General features: G+C 33.7%; 4 protein-coding genes and 2 long non-coding RNA genes across 10 annotated transcripts; 3 read left to right on the forward strand and 3 right to left on the reverse strand.

Moving 5' to 3' along the window:
- Positions 1 to 310: 310 nt before the first annotated feature.
- Positions 311 to 838, forward strand: LOC9327410 (defensin-like protein 289). Its single transcript, XM_002891302.2, has 2 exons — positions 311 to 407; positions 499 to 838. The coding sequence occupies exons 1-2, from the start codon at positions 356 to 358 to the stop codon at positions 756 to 758; spliced, it is 312 nt and encodes a 103-aa protein (XP_002891348.1). The 5' UTR covers positions 311 to 355; the 3' UTR covers positions 759 to 838.
- Positions 839 to 3,568: 2,730 nt separating this feature from the next.
- On the forward strand, positions 3,569 to 4,393 carry LOC9327411 (defensin-like protein 290). Its single transcript, XM_002891303.2, has 2 exons — positions 3,569 to 3,972; positions 4,070 to 4,393. The coding sequence occupies exons 1-2, from the start codon at positions 3,921 to 3,923 to the stop codon at positions 4,324 to 4,326; spliced, it is 309 nt and encodes a 102-aa protein (XP_002891349.1). The 5' UTR covers positions 3,569 to 3,920; the 3' UTR covers positions 4,327 to 4,393.
- A 735-nt stretch (positions 4,394 to 5,128) lies between these two features.
- LOC9327412 (F-box protein At1g47340) lies at positions 5,129 to 7,111 on the reverse strand. The gene has a single exon (XM_002893993.2). It carries the CDS (start codon positions 6,567 to 6,569, stop codon positions 5,310 to 5,312), a length of 1,260 nt encoding a protein of 419 aa, XP_002894039.2. The 5' UTR covers positions 6,570 to 7,111; the 3' UTR covers positions 5,129 to 5,309.
- A 2,504-nt stretch (positions 7,112 to 9,615) lies between these two features.
- LOC9330101 lies at positions 9,616 to 14,432 on the forward strand. Its single transcript, XM_021010506.1, has 10 exons — positions 9,616 to 9,844; positions 9,929 to 10,461; positions 10,588 to 10,812; positions 11,102 to 11,173; positions 11,525 to 11,593; positions 11,834 to 12,028; positions 12,120 to 12,628; positions 12,716 to 12,821; positions 13,037 to 13,274; positions 14,365 to 14,432. The coding sequence occupies exons 1-10, from the start codon at positions 9,616 to 9,618 to the stop codon at positions 14,430 to 14,432; spliced, it is 2,244 nt and encodes a 747-aa protein (XP_020866165.1).
- Positions 14,433 to 16,897: 2,465 nt separating this feature from the next.
- On the reverse strand, positions 16,898 to 17,345 carry LOC110224567. The gene is made up of 2 exons (XR_002329057.1): positions 17,238 to 17,345; positions 16,898 to 17,123 (listed from the first exon to the last, which is right to left on the reverse strand). It is a non-coding gene; the product is annotated as an uncharacterized LOC110224567 (long non-coding RNA).
- Positions 17,346 to 17,401: 56 nt separating this feature from the next.
- On the reverse strand, positions 17,402 to 19,079 carry LOC110224566. Of its 5 annotated transcripts, XR_002329054.1 has the most exons (6): positions 18,564 to 19,079; positions 18,400 to 18,486; positions 17,861 to 17,920; positions 17,666 to 17,789; positions 17,513 to 17,575; positions 17,402 to 17,419 (listed from the first exon to the last, which is right to left on the reverse strand). It is a non-coding gene; the product is annotated as an uncharacterized LOC110224566 (long non-coding RNA). The 5 variants fall into 5 exon arrangements; XR_002329056.1 differs by lacking the exon at positions 17,861 to 17,920 and having other exon boundaries at positions 17,666 to 17,784; positions 18,564 to 19,077; XR_002329053.1 differs by lacking the exon at positions 17,861 to 17,920 and having other exon boundaries at positions 18,687 to 19,076.
- Positions 19,080 to 19,193: the final 114 nt, after the last annotated feature.

Raw genomic sequence — 19,193 nt, forward strand, 5'->3', positions numbered from 1 at the left:
TTGAATAACACAAAACTTTTTACTGACTTTATAAAATTCTTAATTCAATAAACCCAGATTTATGAAGATCTTAGAAGACTTTTTACAAATCAAAAACTAATAACACATTCTACATAACATTTAAAGTCATTAAAACACTATTTAAATCACACACAAATATTTCCACTTTAGTAGATAATATATCATCAATTAAAGCAAAATCTTATTTGTCAAAATTGTCCTATGCGTTATAACTAAATTGTCATTTTCATGCTCCGAGACACAATATTTAAGCATCTAAATTAAACCACCATGTAAAGATATCAAAAACGAGTTTATGAACTCTAAACCATAAACTCATCCTCATATCAAAAACATGGCGACATTGAAAACAACAATCTTCATCATCTTTGTTCTCTATATCTCATGTAAGCTTTCTCTATATACTATATATCTCTTACATTTTGATTATTCGGTCTAAAAGTCAAATAAAATATGGTATGTGTTTGCAATTAATAGGTACATTGTTTGCGAATATCTTTGGAGTTCAAGCCGATGCATCATGCTTGACAAAAAGAGAGTGTGAGAGGCGATGTTCCGATGACGAGGCACAGTGTATTCGTGGACAGTGCCAATGTCCGCACCTAAAAGTCGAGATTGAGCCGACCAAGGCGATACGATGCAAGACCGATCGTGATTGTCCTGATTCTCATCAATGCCCTAAAGATTATTATTATGCATGCCTTAATAATGGAGAATGTACTTGTATCTCTATTTGAGAAACCTTAAACCGTGATTGTTCTGATTCTCATGATCAATGACCTTAATCTAATATAATATTCTAAACCTTAAAATTGAACTAAAGCTCAAACTATACAAAATATCCAAAGACAATAATTATAAATATACAAAATCAAAAAATATATTATAAAATTAGAATATTAGACATAAAACATCCATGTGGAAAATCAATAATGTTAAATCTCTTACTAATAAAAGATGTTCATTGAGGCCTCTCAAGCCATCCACATCAGCATTTCTATAAAACCTTCTCATGATGCCACGTCAGCACATTTATGTTTTTCGTTTGCCTTAAACAGTTTTAAAACCCTCCACATAGACAAAAGAAATTATCGGCCAATCAGAAACTCTAGAACCATACACGTCACGGAAACACGCCACATCAAACATGCTCAATCCTATCTCTCTCTCTTCCCTGAATACTTCGTAACGACGACGATCTATCTTCCTTGGAATTAATTGTACTGATCCCACGCCTTAAATCAGCCTCTCTTCCTTACCCATACGATTCCCCTACCAAAACACCAATTACTCTCCCTTGCCATCTTTGAATCGATTGCAATTCGAATGCCCTACCTTGAAGCACGAGCTCCACCACTGAACGGAGAAAGCTAGGTCTATCGATTCCTTTCCAGTTTCTCTATCTAACATTACTCTCCCATCTGTTTTCAGGAATTCTCATATTGGTCTATGGTTATTTCCATGGATTATAAGGTATATTTGGAAGGCACGCAATCAAAAGATTTTTGAGAATTTGAGTGTTCCACCTCAGGAGACTTTAGACTTAGCGATTCATGAGGAAGGAGCATGGAGGCGAGCTAATATCCAAGAAGAACCCCATGCCGTGATGGAACTCAGCTTGCAAGTGGCGACAATTCCCGAGGACATACCGGTTTGCTATATAGATGGGTCTTTGCATGGGGAGGAAGCTAGGAGCGGGCATGGATGGATTGTTTATGTTGGAGGACGGATGGTGCACTTAGGCTTAAAGGGCTCACGTCGAAGTCTTTCCCCCTCCATGCGGAACTAGAGACTCTTTTGTGGACGATGAAATGTTTACTGGCGATCCCGACGACGAGCATTCTAGTGTTGACGGATTGTGCAGATCTTATAGAGATGACCTCAAAACCGGAGGAGTGGCCCACGTTTGCTATAGAATTGGTGGATTTTGGGTATTACAGGGAGTTGTTTTCATCGTTTAGTTTGCAGCATATCCCTCGTAGTGGTAACACTTCCGCTGATCATCTTGCGAAATGTGCAAGAGGTTGCCGGTTTTGCTTTTCCCATGTAAGTTCTACGGTTCTCGATTGGCTCTCTCTAGAAGAGAGTCCTCTACCGTGAATTAATATATAGTGCATGATTGACAAAAAAAAGAAAGAAAGTCATAGCACAATCGTACTAGAAATGAAAAATGATGAGCTAGTGTCACTTATCCTCGTCTTAAGAAAACCAACAACCATCTCCGAGTCTACCTCTAGCTCCAACCGAGGGATTTTCCTCTCCCAAACTAGATATAGACCATAACCATAATACACACCCCATAGCTCTGCCAACGGAGTCAGATAGATTCCTATGTTTAAAGCAAAACCTTGAATCCAGTGTCCTGAACCATCCCTCAAAACCCCACCTACCGTGGCTAACCCGGGATTTCCATGAGAAGCTCCATCCGTGTTTAATTTAACCCAATCATGCAGCAGTGGTACCCAACCACCCAGGCTATCTGTCTCTTCACACTTACCGACTTTTTAGGACCGCCACTTGCTATGCAATGTGCGTTATACACATCGCATATATTTGATAGATTGAAAGTTTTTATAATACATTGCTTTGATGATGGATTTTTTATATTCATCCCGCTACTACAATTTTAATAATAATTATATTAAAAACAATTATAACTTCCCCATTTAATTAATTCACAAGCAATGCAACAACATTCGACTATTCATATTTGAGTATTATATTGCGTATTATTTTTGAATTAGTAAAATTGATTTGTATATTCAGAAATAGAGGATAAAATTGTAGAAAATGGCTACTTGAAGTTTTTTTTTTTTTTTTTTTTTTTTTGCATAAAACCTAAATAACAAGAGTATATCTAACAAACTTTCAAAACTTCAGATTTAGTGGGTTTTTGGGTCGTAACACTAGGCATGTCCCGTTCTCGTCCCAAATTTTCCATACTCTTGGAAACAAAAATTTGCAGTTATCCGACCAAGAAATATTGTCAAATGGGTTCAAGAATTCCAAGATAATTCATTGGTTATTTTTTTCATTTTAGACTTTTAGTCATCAACACCCATTAGTCTTACGAAACTATAAAGAAAACATCTTAGTATATGTTATCTTCATTCTGAAACTAAAAAGTATTCATATTCGAGAAGGTCAAAATCCATTAGATTCAAATATTTGAATTTGATCCAATTTAATCACAAGTCCTAATATTACAGTTTTGTTTTTGTTAAAATATTTTTTTTTGTTATAATGAAAATGGTTTTCTAGTTTATTATTAATCATAGTTATTTTTTTAATACTTAAACTCTTTATAACACAACGTCCATATATGTTCTCTCTCTTGAGTGTTTCTTTCGAAGTACCTGATGATTTAGCGAATAAATTCAAATTCTCAAAATACTAATTTAATTTCATGCCTCAAATTTTTCGTTTTTTGGTTGAAAGGTTTTATTGCTTCAACAAATTAAAATGGTTTACTTACAAGAGAGGAAAAATCTTGCAAAATTTGAAAAAAAAATATGTGCAATCTTTTTGATTCTTATCTAGTTTGGTGAGAATATGTTATATGATTCCAAATGAAAAAGATGAATCACGTGGACCTTATATACATCAATATTAGTTCTATTTATGGTACAAAATTAGGAATAAGAAGGAATTATATCAAAAATTACTTTAAATAGTAAAACAATTTAGGAATGTAAATTTCTCCTAATTTGTTTCCTTAGTAACATCACCAATTATAGCAAAAAACATATCTTGTTTATCAAAGTCGTCCTATGCGTTAAATAAATTGCCATTTTCATGCTCCAAGGCACAATATTTAAGCATCGAAATCTCCATGTAATAATATCAAAAACGTGTTTATAAACTCTAAACCATAAACTGATCATCCTCATATCAAAAACATGGCGGCATTGAAAACAACAATCTTCATCATTTTCGGCTTCTATCTCTCATGTTAGCTTCTCTCTATATACTTTATATATCTCTTACATTTTGATTCATCGATCTAAAAGACCGAATAAAATATGGTATATGTATTTGCAATTAATAGGTACGTTGTTGGTGGGTATCTTTGGAGTTCAAGCCAAATTATGCAAGACAGATGAAGAGTGTGACCGGCGATGTCAAGATGTAGGTGCGAAGTGTATTCTTGGAATATGCCATTGTTCGCGCCTAAAAGTTGAGACTGAGCCGACCAAGGCGAGAAGATGCAAGACTGATAGTGATTGTCCTGATTCTCATCAATGCCTTAAAGATTATTATTATGCTTGCCTTAATAATGGAGAATGTACTTGTATCTCTGTTTGAAAAACTTTAAACCGTTATTGTTCTGATTCTCATCAATGCCCTCTATTATAATTCTTTTAAGGTCAAACTATGCAAATTATTCAAAGAAATAATTATAAATATAAAAACTCAAAAAGACATACAAGAATCAAAACAAAAAAAAATTGTATTGGTCGATTTTAACACTTTAGATCTATTGATTATGAAAAATTATTCCAACACACGAATAACGTGGACAGGAGATCTAAAAAAATTAACTAAAATTTTATTTAAAACCCAAATGTAATGTTACATGATCTCACTATTACACTTTGAATTTTCGGCTACTCCTCAAATTAACACTTTCAAATGCCTTTACGGAGATTACCTTTGTGGATGTCGAGGGAATCTCCATACGATTTCTTCATTGTGGGTTTTTTCTATTTTCATAAATCCAACACATTATCGAAGAGCTTCTTTATGTAACTCAAAACCTCATTTAGCATTAGAGAACTAAAGAATTATATTCATTCGTCGTTCTCAATGTTTTTGCTCTGATTTTTCAAAAAAGAGATCTTTGATAAAATTGATTAATTAGTATGTGAAAATCGACAACCGGATATCCGTCTCTACCTATAGGCATTTGCCAAGGGCCCTTCAATAGATTGAGACGGTATTGCAGATAACAGTCAACATGCATGCTTCTCAGAAGAATCTACCAAGCGTATAACCTAGATCACGCAAACGAAATTAAGAGTTACGTCGTCGCTTAACTGATTTAATTATCTAATCAATATATATATATATATATATATATATATATATATATATATATATATATATATTTATAGAAGAAAACTTGATTTATTAAATTATAAAAGGGTACATAACTCAAGAGTACAAACTGGTAGATAAGAGCACAAAATGATATGCCCGTTGCTTTCACCTAACTCTAATGATCTTCTCCGATTCAGTTTTCTTCTTCTTCAATTGTGATTCTTCTTCATCTTCTTCTTCAGATTTTTTTACTCCTCTTCTTCTTCTTCTATCTTCACATATGGAGCATAGATGCTTGACTTGAGTAGGTTTGAATCGTTAACATTAAGATCCTCAACATGGTTTGCAAAGACGTAGACTCTACTATGATTGCGGCGTTGGTATTCTCCAAGACCTTCGATATAAACACGTTGGAAAGTGTTTCTTTCGGGATTGAAGTAGCAAAAATAAAACGGTTGCTTGAACCTATAATCAGCCATCGACAAAACTATTTCACCCGTAGCAGTCACTCCAACAATGGAATCGAAATGAGCCAAGAATTTATTATCCCTCGAAGAGTAGGCATATTTAGACCATTCATGTTTCTCGACATCCTCTAGAATCCACACACGCAACTCAATGGCATCATTAGCGAAATAATCACGATAAATCACACCTAATTTACCCTTGTAGTTTATCAATTGACAAGAGCTTTCCCGGTGAATAAATTTGAATTTCTCAGAGCTAATATCAAAACAAACTATGAGCGGATTATCAGCAGACGTCTCACCTAAGTAATACAAAACCCCATTAATGCATATCCCTTTACTCATAATAGAATGTTTTAAGGAACATTTAATCCTTCTCCAACTCATGTCTCCCTTTCCTACTGTCAGAATTTTATGATGATCAAGACCAAATGGATAATCCATGAGCAAAACCTTGAATTGCTTGTCAATCGGATCAAACCCGAAAAAGGTATACGGCATTTGGTACCTTTGCAGATAAGGTAAGACCGCATACCGTCTTGTTATAGGGTTACATATAACAGGCACTCCATAGTGACCCTTCTCTTTGATCAACATACCGTAGAAAAAGATCAAACCAGAGGCATAGACACATGGAAACCAGTGGTTACTACGTATATTTATCTGCATATTGTCTGGAGGGAACTTCATATGATATTCGGCAGCTAATACTAGAGACGAAGATGACTTCTCATACTGCTGAGGCAACGAGAAGAAGCTCCACGAACCCCTTTTTTCGATGGCGAATAAGAGACGTGGCTGAGCAGAGGTCCGGGTCAGGAACAACTCTGTGAAATATGGAAGACTAAGCATTGATGCCCATAGCTTCGACACGCACTGAAACCTCGCGATTGACTTTGCTGGCAATCGCGACAATATCTCGAGGACGAGTCCATCGGGGATGAAATCTGAAATCATAATCGTTCTATTTGCTGATCGAACACATAGAAAGAGAGATATGTTAAAACTTATATTTAAAAGTAGACAATAACCAAAAATCATAGTTTATATTTATGAAGAAGTTCCAGAGATAGAGATAATGACCGAGTTTGAGAAATGACATCAAATACCTTACGAGCTTCACATAGTTCTACCCATATTTCAGAGTTATAAAAAAATTCTATTTGTGAAACTGAAATTGATACAAGTGAACCTAAATCGTCAATGTAACAGAGACATGCATTAAGATAAGAAAATTACGTAGAAGAGATTTTTTTTGTTTTCTTCACCAAATAAGAGAATCTAGAGAATGAAAGAACTATTTAAAAACTCACTGACGAAACAAACGGACGGCGGAGACGGATGAACGGTCTTCGAGGGTTTGGAGGAGGATAGTTTTTCGCCGAGCTTAAAATATTCACTCGCTAGGTTTAGGGTTTTTTTCTTCTAAGAAGTCCTATTATCATGCAATTTGGCTTTTTTATCAAAGACTAGTGACACATATAATACTTAATATTTATCTTCTACAAAACTTTATCATTATCTATACATTTGTTTGCAGGTGGATTAACTTGTTATCAGTAGCGGACCCAGAAATAAATTCTACCCGGTTCAATATTAAAAAAAAAAAACTTTCATAAGCAAATGAAAAAGGGTATATAAACCGCTGTTAGTTTTTATTTTATTTTTAGAGTATATAAGACAAAAAAAACATGCATTTAAGTTGAAACGAAAAAAAAAAAAGTAAATATGTAATTTGGGATGCTTGAACCCAGGTTTAGATGGGTCAGCTACTTGGAAAATACTAAAATGTATTTGATTAGTTTACCCGGGTCAGATGACCCACCTTTCTTGTAAGAGGGTCCGCACCTGCTTATTATCCGATAAATTCGGTATCCAATCCGATAAAACGGATATATCAATTGAAGAAAAAGAAGTGTGTTCAACGTCCCATATCGACTAAAATGTTTAGATATTGATTCAGAAACATATTAGAAATAATATTAAAATGAATCCGAATCCGAATGAACAAGAAGCTCAACTTAATATGCATCCAAATTTAAAATAATATACCGTTTCATTCGGTTTTTTTAGTTTAACTGCTTAATTTTACCAGAAATGTTAAATTTTAAAATTTTAAAAAGTTTTAAATAATATAATTCATATATTTAAAATCAATAAAAAGTTTATAATATTATGAACATATATAAAGAGTTACAATAACACGAGACATGTTATATTGGTAGACAGGATTATATAACGGGACGAGTTTTTAAGAAGTTTTAAATATTATAATTCATATATTTCACATCAATAATTAGTTTCTAATATTAAGAACATTTGAACATATAAATAGAGTTAAAATAAGATGGGACGATTATATTGTAGGATTATATTGCAAAACGAGGTTATATTGCAGGACGGAGTTATATGACGGGATGAGTTTGAATTAAAAAAATTTAAAACATCATTAACACGCTGCTTCAATATGAGTTAAATCTTCATTTTGTTACTTTTTTAACACCACAAATATTTGACATATCGAATGATACTAATTAAAATAACATTATATAAAACAAAAATTGTCTTGTAGTATACCGTTACTTAACAACAATTATAAACTATAAAATATAAATATCTTATAAAATGATACAATTTGCAAATTTTTATATATAATATATAACCATTAAATTTTAAAAATCATTAATTTTAAAAAAAATTGTCTCGCGGATTAAAATCTAGTAACATTTTAATAAGAGAAGTTTTGTTTTAATCATTTATTATCTACACTAATATCCCTATATTAACCAATTAAACTACAAAAAAGTTTAAATGTAAATAAATCTTAGAAATATGTAAAATTTCGTCTCAATATCTGAATTTCATCCCACCAAGAAACGCTTCCAATAATACTTAAATGATGATTGGAGTTTTTGTACTAAACTGTTAATGAGTTTGCTTTTATATAATACAAGTTTGGAAAAATTATGCAATTCGTGTTTTAGTAGCCTCATTACAAAAAGGTGATGAATAAATTTCAAGATTTGTTTTTAGTGAAAATTACTCAGAATAACCATATATTATATGAAATAACTAGAATGACTCTGTTTTGGAATGAATAATTAGAATGATTCAAATCTTTTGTAAAAAGACATTCTAACCTGATTTTAGTTTATATTAACGAAATTGCCATTTTAGCTTAATTAAAAAAAAAGAAATAAAAATAAAACATTTTAATAAAGACAAAATCACAAACAGAAAACCCAAACGACACCCACAAAACCCAAACCCTAAAAGCTTGAAAATTACTCCCAACGTTTCTTCTCCGGTGAGCATATCATCTTCTCCGGCGAGGCCTCTCTTCTTCTCGTTGCCGGATTTTGTGTCGTCGGCGACTCATCTTCTTCGTCGACTCGTCTTCTCCGGCGTTGTCTTCTCGCGCGAGTCGTCCTCTCTTCTTCGACGACAGATTTTGTGTCTTCTCCGACGGCGTCCTCTTTTCCGGTGAATCTACAGTGAGTTCTATTATTTTCTCTTCTCTTTGTGTTCTGTTTTTAGAGATTTTTTGGATTTGTCTCTCTCTGATTCTCAGATTAATGTTCTACAAGGAGATTACTCTTAGAAATCAGTGGCCTAATCGCAAAATCAGATGGTTGCGTCAAAAAGTACCCACAAATTTGTTTCTTGTGGTTGCAGATTTAGTTTTGATGCTTTGATTTCAGATTTTAGTTTATTTTTACTGATTTTGTAGTTCGTTGTGGCTGATTTATTTGATAGTAGTACAGATTTGTTTACCCACGAAGTTTGTTTACCACATATTTTTTAATAAAATTCATAGAGTACCCACAGATTTATTTTTTGTGCTTGCCTGCAGATTTAATTAATTAGGATGTTTTGATTTCAGATTTTAGTTGTTTTTACTGATTTGTTTGGAAGTTCACACAGATTTATTTACCAACAGAATTTGTTTACCACAGGTTCTTAACTAACAGAGTTCTCACAGATTTGTTAGAAGTTTGCAGCGTGTCTTGTTTGTGATTGCAGACTTAATTGTTGAGTAACTAAATTTGCAGCTCACAGATTTGTTTTCGTGTATATGTAGGAACGAATGGCGTCTTACCCTCCTCGACAATATGAAGAAGGGAAATCTCCGATACAAAAAAAGAGCATGAACCATGGTTGTTATTTGAGTGGCTTTGATAACTTGGAAAAGAAATTAGGAAATGAAGTGTGGAGTAAATTGAAGGAATCATCACTTGGGGTGTTTCTTAAGCTTTATGAAGAGAAGTATATCTGGTCAGCGCAGATTGTACATTACTTCCTTACGAATCAGTTGAGTATCCCTTCCATCCATGAGTTTTGGTCTGTTCTTAATGGTCAACCTATGAGATTTTCGCTACATGAATTCGAAGAAATCACAGGTTTAAATTGTGATCCATTTGACCCATTGGACAAGTTCGATGCTGACCATAGAGAGTTTTGGAAGGAAATGAAAGTTAGTACTGCGAATGGACCTACTTTGGATGAGCTGAAATCTGCTCTAGACATTTGCCACGAGAAGGGTTGGAGTGAGGAGAAGAAGATGATGCTAGGAAGGTTATTTCTCCTACAAGTTGGAATATATGGCTACAATCACGGATCAAGGATACCTTTGAGTTTTGCGAAAAGAGTGTTAGATCCAGAGAGCTTTGAAAAATACCAGTGGGGGAGAGTTGGTTTTACTGAATTGGTAGGCTCGATTAAAGTTGTTAACTACGAAGGGACCAGTTACACATTGCATGGATGTGTTCATGCGTTGTTTATATGGGTGTTTGAATCTGTTCCCGGTTTAGCAGAATTGTATGGCAACAGAAGGGAAACCTCTCCGGGTCCACCATTACTTAACTGGATAGGATCTCGTCCGAGATTCCTCTTTCGAGACTTCATAACAGATGAGAAGATTGAACATGGGGAGGTATGAAATACTGCAGACTTTTGTTTATATGACCACAAATTTGGTTAAAAATCACGACTAATTACCACAGATTTGTTGTATTGCCCACAGACTTGTTAATATGTTTGATGATTTGCTTATATGTAGGTTCGTGTGAGGCATATGGTTCCTGTTGCATTACATGATATGTACCCTAAGTGGAGTGACGATGATGCAAATAACCGGGACCCATTACTTCACAAGTTGATTGAAGATATCATTGAAGACCGTTTGGATCCAAATGGTTGGCCTGTAGTAGAGAGAGTTAAGAAGCAAAAGAATTCTCTTCCTGCTAAGAAGAAAAAGATCAAAAGATCTGAACAACAATCAGAGGTTTGTGTTTACTAGGATACAAATTTGCTCACACAGACTTGTTTTAAATATGTCCACAGATTTGATTTGGAATATCTGTATAGGATTCTGAAGAAGAAAAAAAGTTTCTTCCTGCTAAGAAGAAGAACAAGAAGATCAAAGGTGTTGACCTAAATTCAGAGGCAAGTTTTTACATGTCTCTTAAATTGATATGACCACTGATTTGTTTTGATATGTCCACAGACTTATTTTAAGTATGTCCACAGTTTTGAATTGTTGATCACAGATTTGTTTTGAAAAATGTGTCTAGGATTCTGGAGAAGAAAAAGAGTCACTTCCTGCTAAAAAGAAGACGGTCAAAATAAGTGAACAAGATTCAGAGGTTAGTGTGTTCTAAGACACATACTTGTTAGTTTGACCACAGATTTATTTTGATATGTTCACAGACTTGTTTTGATATGTTCACAGATTTATTTTGATATGTTCACCGATTTGTTTTGTTGACCACAGATTTATTTTGATATGTTCACAGACTTGTTTTGATATGTTCACAGATTTATTTTGATATGTTCACCGATTTGTTTTGAAGTGTTCACTTATTTTGATTTGTTTTGTTGACCACAGATATATTTTGATATGTTCACAGACTTGTTTTGATATGTTCACAGATTTATTTTGATATGTTCACAGTTTGAATTGTTGATCACAGATTTGTTTTGAAAAATGTGTCTAGGATTCTGGAGAAGAAAAAGAGTCACTTCCTGCTAAGAAGAAGGTCAAAATAAGTGAACAAGATTCAGAGGTTAGTGTGTTCTAAGACACATACTTGTTAGTTTGACCACAGATTTAATTTGATATGTTCACAGACTTGTTTTGATATGTTCACAGATTTATTTTGATATGTTCACCGATTTGTTTTGTTGACCACAGATTTATTTTGATATGTTCACAGACTTGTTTTGATATGTTCACAGATTTATTTTGATATGTTCACTGATTTGTTTTGAAGTGTTCACTTATTTGGTTTTTAATATGTCCACAGCTCCTAACAATGCTGAAAACAATCAACGAGACACTAGCAAATTTGGGCAACCAAGTTGGAAACATTGATGGAAAAGTCAATATGGTTGATCAAACATGTAAAACCAAGTTTGCTAAAATGGAGGAAGCTATCAAACAGCTGCAAGAGGGAGAAGTGAAGGGTCAAGCTGATGAAGTGAATAGTAAAACATCCACGGTTAGTTATGGCAGATTAATCTTTTAAGTTTGAGAGTTTTGTTTGATTTAACACAAGTCAGCTTTACATTTTTGGTTGGTTAAATGTGCAGTCGTGGATGGTAGTTGAAACGAAGGGGATTTTACAGGATCCTGATGACATTCCTCTTAAACAAGTTGTTAAGAATATTGCATCGGTAAAAAGGGGAAGAAAGATTGAAGAAATGAAAAAGGTTGTTGTGAAGAAAGAGAAGGAGGTCGTCAAAAAGCATGAGAAGGCTAAAAACCAAAACATCGACTATGGAAGCGATATTGAAGATGTAACTGAAAAACATTTCATAGAGGAGCATACAATGGCATCAAGTGGTGATGAAGAAGACATCGCTGATAAGGCGGTTAAGAATGTGGTTGCTTTCTTACACTCCAACCTCCTAGATGACACAACACCACTGACCAAACGAGTGCCAAAGTTAGCCAATTCTCAGAAGTTACCATACATTGGAAACTCAACTGTCAAACGCATCATCCCAGGTGTTATTACCTCATTGTACGACTACGATCCTATGGAGATGGTTGAAGAAAGCAAACTGCGCAAATTAATGGAATACATCAATGATGATGAGTATGTGTTCATTTGTTCTCTTTCACATACTAAACATAAACCTATTTTCTGACTTAATGTTCATCATCTACCTTGTTTTTTTTTTAGGGAGCAACCCCTTGGCAGCGTCAATACAAATGTGAAGTTCTACAAGGAGATTATTACTCCTAGGGATCAGTGGCCTAAACACGATTACGGATGGTTGCGTGATTCTGTTAGTATATTACTACTCTCTTTTGTTTCTTTTGTTTTTCTTTGGCTATAGATTTTTAGTTTTCATCACAGATTTGTTTTACCACCACCACAGACTTGTTTTTAAAAAAACTACAGATTCTTTTACCAATTTGTTTTACTATGACCACTGACTTTCTTTAAAAAGAACTGCGGTCACAGATTTTTTAATATGTTTACATTGTTTTTGTTTTCCAGCATATGGATGATGCAATGACCATGTTTCGTAAAAGGTCAATGCGTAAGGATTCACCTTTTCGCAAGAGGGTAGGCTTCATGGATCAATGGTTCAGTAGTATAATGGTTTCAGATTTCAAGAATTACAACAAGAAGACCTTCATGTTTCATGAATCTTATATGGAACATTTCAATGGTACTGCTCCGCGACACTCGGCGACAGAGAAGAGATGGTGGCTGTGGAATAGGAGTTATACAAGTACGTCTTCTGAAAGTAGGAATGACAAATTGATATACGGGAGATCTTTCTACTTTCAGCTGCTGCTATTGCGTGCGCACATGGCAACTTCTCCAAGTCAAACCTACGACATGAACACTTTTTATCTCTCAGATTTACAACATGTAAGGATGATCCACTTGTCACTTGCACTTGGGAAGCATCAATATCTTGAACTCTTAGAAGTTTTGCATGTTCAACACGATTCTGTCAAAACAAAATACAATAACATTAAATCTGTAGAAAAAACAAACAAATCTGCAGTTAAAAAATCTGTTGTTTACCTCAAGCAATTTTTCTGCTCCACGGGTAAGAGATGTTTTCATTTTCATTGCATCAATCCTTCGATCTGAAAACCATCTTGTCATCATGGATCTCACAACTTCTAACAGTTGTACGATAGGCAAACTCCTAGCTTGAGACAGAACGTTATTCATCGACTCAGCAATGTTACTTGTCAGAAGATTGTATCTATCTCCAGGGAAATGCACACGTGTCCACAAGCGTACATCAGCTCTTTGGAGATAACTATGAAGTTCTGGATGTAGCGATTGAATTTGATCGAATATTGTCTGAAAATCAACAAGTCTATAAGCATTGGCTGCCTTTTTCACCAAACCAAACGCTTCCCGATCTTTAAAACGGACCAATATATTCTTATATAAATGGTATGTGCATATCCCACGACTTGACTTCGGATATACTGTTGCAATAGCTTTTGCAATTGATTGGTGCCTATCTGAAATCATGGCAAGGCCCTCGTCATCAGGAATCACACAACTGAGTTGTCTGAAGAACCATTCCCACGATTCATCGTTTTCTGTGTCAACCACCGCAAAAGCAACAGGAAATATCTGAAAATTACCATCTTGAGCTGTAGCGGTAAGAAGTCTCCCTTTGTACTTTCCTTGCAAAAATGTACCATCAACAACCACCACTTTCCGCATGTATGGAAATCCATTGATGCTTGCACTAAATGCTAGAAACAAATACTTGAATCTTTGATTCTCATCAACTTCAAGTCGCGCATGTGTTCCGGGATTTGCTCTCTTTATCATGTATAAGTATGCAGGTAGTAGCTCATACCCACTTTCAGGACTGCCTCTTACCAGATTTCTAGCATGTCTTAATGTTCGATAGGCCTTCCAATATTCAATCTACACCACAATGATGAAAATAGGGACCAAATAAGTCTGTGACAACTTAAATCTAGAGACCAAATAAGTCTGCGACAACTTAAATCTAGAGACCAAATAAATCTGCGACAACTTAAATCTAGAGACCAAATAAATCTGCGACAACTTAAATCTAGAGACCAAATAAATCTGCGACAACTTAAATCTAGAGACCAAATAAATCTGCGACAACTTAAATCTAGAGTGTTTTCGTTCTAAAAATCGGCCGCCTAGCCGCCTAGGCGGCCGCCTAGGCGCTGATCGGAGGAGCACCGCGGCGATTTTGTCCAAATCGGTGAGAAAAATCGGAGATCCGATTTTTTGTCCGCCTAGACCGCCTAGGCGGCCGCCTAGACCGCCTAGGCGGCCGCCTAGCCCGCCTAGACGGCGCCTAGCCCAATTTTTTTTTTTTTTTTTACTTTTTTTTTCATCTAAAATTCAAAACGTCCTACTTATGTTCGTAATTTGTATAAAAATCATAAATTTGAAATTAAAATCTTGTTTTCATGTTTTTAATACAATTTTAAAAACAATATTATATAAATTTCTTAATTATAATTGATTAATATGTTTTTAAAATATTAAATAGCCCTAAAACTAATCCCCGATTAATCCCCGTGTAATCCCCGATTTTCTTGCTAGGCGCTAGGCGCACCCTCACCGCCCGACTAGCGCCTAGCGATTTTTTGAACACGGGTTATTATTAAAAGATATGAGTCATTCTAGTTATTAATCCCCATATAAAGGTCATTCTAGTTATTTTCCCTTGTTTTTATGGCGGCAGTGGTTAAGAGATTTCAACGAACACAAGTCCCAGAACCACAAAACATCGCTATTATTACATTTTTTTTTTTTTGTCAAAGATCGCTATTATTACATTATTCATTCATTCACCATCCTCTCTTCTTCTTATGCCTTTACTTATGTTTTTCCTATTTACACTTCATCATATTATACTAAAGATTGTAATAGTGGACATATAGCTATTTTGAGGAAATATTTTGCACTTTACAATCTCATCTTTGTTCATAATTTTTTCATGCTTATGGTTTTTCTCATATTGTTAAGGAAAAATCATTGCCAGCTACACGAATTATACGCCAACACATCACCACACATGCAAACTATTTTAATGTCTCGCTAACTACACGAACTATTGGTATTACATACGGACATCCCCGAACTATCATCGGTTATGTGTGCAACACCATAACCATCATTTTCAGATAATATAAATGTCTTGTTAACTACACGAAGTATTTCTTTTTTTTGTCAACTACACGAAGTATTTTCCATCAAATTTTTTTTTAAAAAAAGTAATTAAAAAATAAAAAATAATTAAAAAGTAAATATTACACTATTATAAATTATATATATATATTATAACTTTTAATGCATTATACTTTTAAGTTAAATTAATTTAACTAATTTAATATTTATTATATTAAATTGTTAAAAATTTAAAATAGTCACTTAGTTAAATTATACATCACTATAAGTTAAATAAAACTATATAATATATCAATGTAAATTATATATACCATAACCATCATTTCCAGATAATATAAATGTATTGTTAACTACACGAAATATTTCCATCATTTTTTTAAAACTAAATTACAAAATGAAAAAATAACTAAAAGTAAATAATACACTATTGTTAATTATATATATGCATTATAACTTTTAAAGTTTAAATTCTATATATGGAGTATCCCTTATAATTTTAAGTTAAATTAATTAACTAATTCTTAATGCACACATATGTTTTATATGAAATTAATTTAACTAAATTTTTAAAAGTGTCACTTACTTAAATTATACATGTTCATTATAGGTTTAAGTTAATTAACAAATTTTTAATGAACACATATATTTTTTATGGAACTAGTTTAGTCTTTATTACATTAAAATTTTAAAGTTAGAATAGTTATAATGTACATATATAGTTTACATTGATATATTATATAGTTTTATTTAACTTATTAGTTTTAAAAAAAAATTAATGAAAATACTTCATGTAGTTGACAAAAAAAAGAAATACTTCGTGTAGTTAACAAGACATTTATATTATTTGGAAATGATGGTTATGGTGTTGCCACTACAAGAAATTTGTTCATTGATAGCGCTAAAAATATGCTATCTTACGTTATAGATAGCGAATTCACAAACGCTATGTTCTCGGCAGCTATAGTAGGTATCACCCATACAAAAGCATTTTTTGTCGTGCTATTATAAGTCCTTCTAGTATAGCACTAATCGAATGCTTTAATATAATTTTTTATAACTCATAATTTTTGCTATATTATATTTTTGTGTAGCAAATTTTATGTGCTACATTATAAAATGATGAATTGCAAAATTATTTTAAATCTATAAATTTAAAATCCAAATAATTATATGCTACAAAACCAATTTGTTGAAAGCACATTTCTTTTCATAGATCATCAAAAAATACATAATTGTAATTTTACAAAATAGTTCAGCATTTAACACCATTTGTTATAAAAACAAAGGTCATAAACAACGTCATAAGTACTGCAATTCAGATGGACTAAACAAAGAACTCCATTGGTTTGCTCTTTCCCTCCCTCCAAGGACTTAGGATGATGTCTCATTCCAAGCAATTCTCATTTCACTGCCTTCTCTATATCCTCTGCAGTTCAGTTCTCTTTTTGAAGTTGGATGTCTTTGTATGAGTAAAAGCAAGTGACTTTCTCAATTACTTCTACAAGATAATGGCTAGAAAACCGTGAGAAAAAGAGGGAACCTGAGATTCATGATGGTCTTTTTAGCATCAGACTTCAAAGACAATCCAATGACCTAAACAGCTTCTGTTGTAGCTTATTCACCAGCCTTAAAAAAAATATTAAAAGAAACTTGCCTTAGCCTTCTGGACCATGCTTCCTTTGTTCTTGTCTTTCATTCCCACAGTCAACAACGTTAACACCTCTGTTGGCAAACATGGAACAAAGGGAAAACAGATTACTGAATTATGATTTACAAAAAATAAACGTTGATGATAAGAAAGGAAATTTTACTTACTCTTCTATGTTGCTAGTCCATTGTGCTTCAGGATCGTAGAGATTGTTACCACATTTGTGATTGCTAAATACACAAAAGATTAGATTATACGTATATAACACACAAGACGAGAAACAGATCTAAACAAGATTAAGTGATAGTAAGAATCTATACCCATTCCAGGTATCACTCAAACTCCACTTCAAAAGCCTTTCTTTATCTCCTGCTTTCTCAATGAATCCAAGCACATGAGAGTACAATTACTAGCTAGGACTAGTATTAACCTTTTGTCCCTTCACTGTCAAAAACAGAACCCATGTAAGTTAAAAAAAAATAACGTGTGTATGAAATAAAAATGTAGTAGCTAACCAGAGAAACCCAAAACTTGTGACTTAGACAACCAAAACTTGCAAATTTAGAAACCAAAACCTGAAAATTCATAAACTAAAACCTGTAACAGAAAATCAAAACCTGCAGCCATCAATCTGGAAAGCTATTTCCACTTCCACAATCATCAGAAGCCATAAAAAACAGACTCCAATAAAGGATCAAGTATGAAACATTACCATTAACATTACAAATCTGTAGAGTAATCGTTATCTAAGTCGCAACAACCTAGACTAAAGTAACCAAATTAAATTCTTAAAGATCACATCCTAACAAATCTTAATAGAGTACACATGAACCATTTGAAGCAGCAATGAGAAAACGAGAAAAGTAACGACATCTTAATAGAGTAAACATGAACAATTGCAAACATTTTTCAAAGACTGCACATATATACCAAAGAGGAGACATTGCGACAGTCCATAAATAAGGCATGGTTTGCTTGAATCCTAAGAACTACGTGAGTAAAGACTCCATCATGTTCATTGAAAAAAAAACAAAGAAAAAGCGGAAAGACAGACCTCTCTTGGTTATTTCTTGAGCTTTGCTCTCTTGCCACTCTCACTAAATGGAAAAGAGCTCTGGAAGTATTTGAGGATTCATTGTATCTGGGAAACAAGTAAGATATTAGAGTAGAAAAAGGGAGAGTTCTATGATGTATGAAAATAGATATGTAAAAACTCACTAGAAGAACTCGATGGAGACTTTTTGCTTTCTAAATCGAAATCATTATCTCACTGCTAAATCAATCTAACCCAAATTCATCTACAATTGCTAATAAATCTAGTGAATCCTAACAAAATCGTACATATGGAGCCGAGAGAAAGAGAAAGACGGGAGTCGGAGGGAGAAGGATTAAGCAATTGATCGAGAAACCTTTCAGCTACGAAGAACCAAGCGACGAAGATGGTTTGGGTTTCACCTACGTTTCAGCCACCGAAATTAAATTTATGGTTTAAGGCTATCTCAGACCACCGACGAAGATGGAGACTGAAGATTTCATCAAATTGAAGAAGAATAAGATAAATTTGGGGATGAAAGCGAGGGTGACAAAGAGATAATGGATCTGAAATCTGAAGCGAAACTGATAAAATCTAATAGATCTAGGGTTGCATAATCAGAGGAAGAGAGTAAGCGAGAGAGGAGAAAAGAAGAATAGAGAGGTATAGGAGGAGAGAACGATGAAGGAGAAGAAGATAGAAATTAGGGTTGTCTCTTAATAATTTAAAAAAAAAAAATTTTTTGCTAAAGTGTTAAGCGGTTTTTGTGAAATATTTGCAAAGTTTTGGCGGTCATAAGTGATTCTACGTCTCTT

The sequence above is a fragment of the Arabidopsis lyrata genome, assembly GCF_000004255.2.
Source record: "Arabidopsis lyrata subsp. lyrata unplaced genomic scaffold ARALYscaffold_1, whole genome shotgun sequence".
NCBI classification, from domain to species: domain Eukaryota; kingdom Viridiplantae; phylum Streptophyta; class Magnoliopsida; order Brassicales; family Brassicaceae; genus Arabidopsis; species Arabidopsis lyrata.

Coding starts and splice junctions, on each gene's coding strand:
- LOC9327411 (XM_002891303.2), top strand. CDS start 3,921: ATGGCGGCATTGAAAACAACAATCTTCATCATTTTCGGCTTCTATCTC. Junction 3,973..4,069: donor TTTCGGCTTCTATCTCTCAT/GTTAGCTTCTCT, acceptor TGCAATTAATAG/GTACGTTGTTGGTGGGTATC.
- LOC9327412 (XM_002893993.2), bottom strand. CDS start 6,569: ATGATTTTTGGTTATTGTCTACTTTTAAATATAAGTTTTAACATATCT.
- LOC9327410 (XM_002891302.2), top strand. CDS start 356: ATGGCGACATTGAAAACAACAATCTTCATCATCTTTGTTCTCTATATC. Junction 408..498: donor CTTTGTTCTCTATATCTCAT/GTAAGCTTTCTC, acceptor TGCAATTAATAG/GTACATTGTTTGCGAATATC.
- LOC9330101 (XM_021010506.1), top strand. CDS start 9,616: ATGGCGTCTTACCCTCCTCGACAATATGAAGAAGGGAAATCTCCGATA. Junction 11,174..11,524: donor TAAGTGAACAAGATTCAGAG/GTTAGTGTGTTC, acceptor AAATGTGTCTAG/GATTCTGGAGAAGAAAAAGA. Junction 12,629..12,715: donor GAATACATCAATGATGATGA/GTATGTGTTCAT, acceptor TTTTTTTTTTAG/GGAGCAACCCCTTGGCAGCG.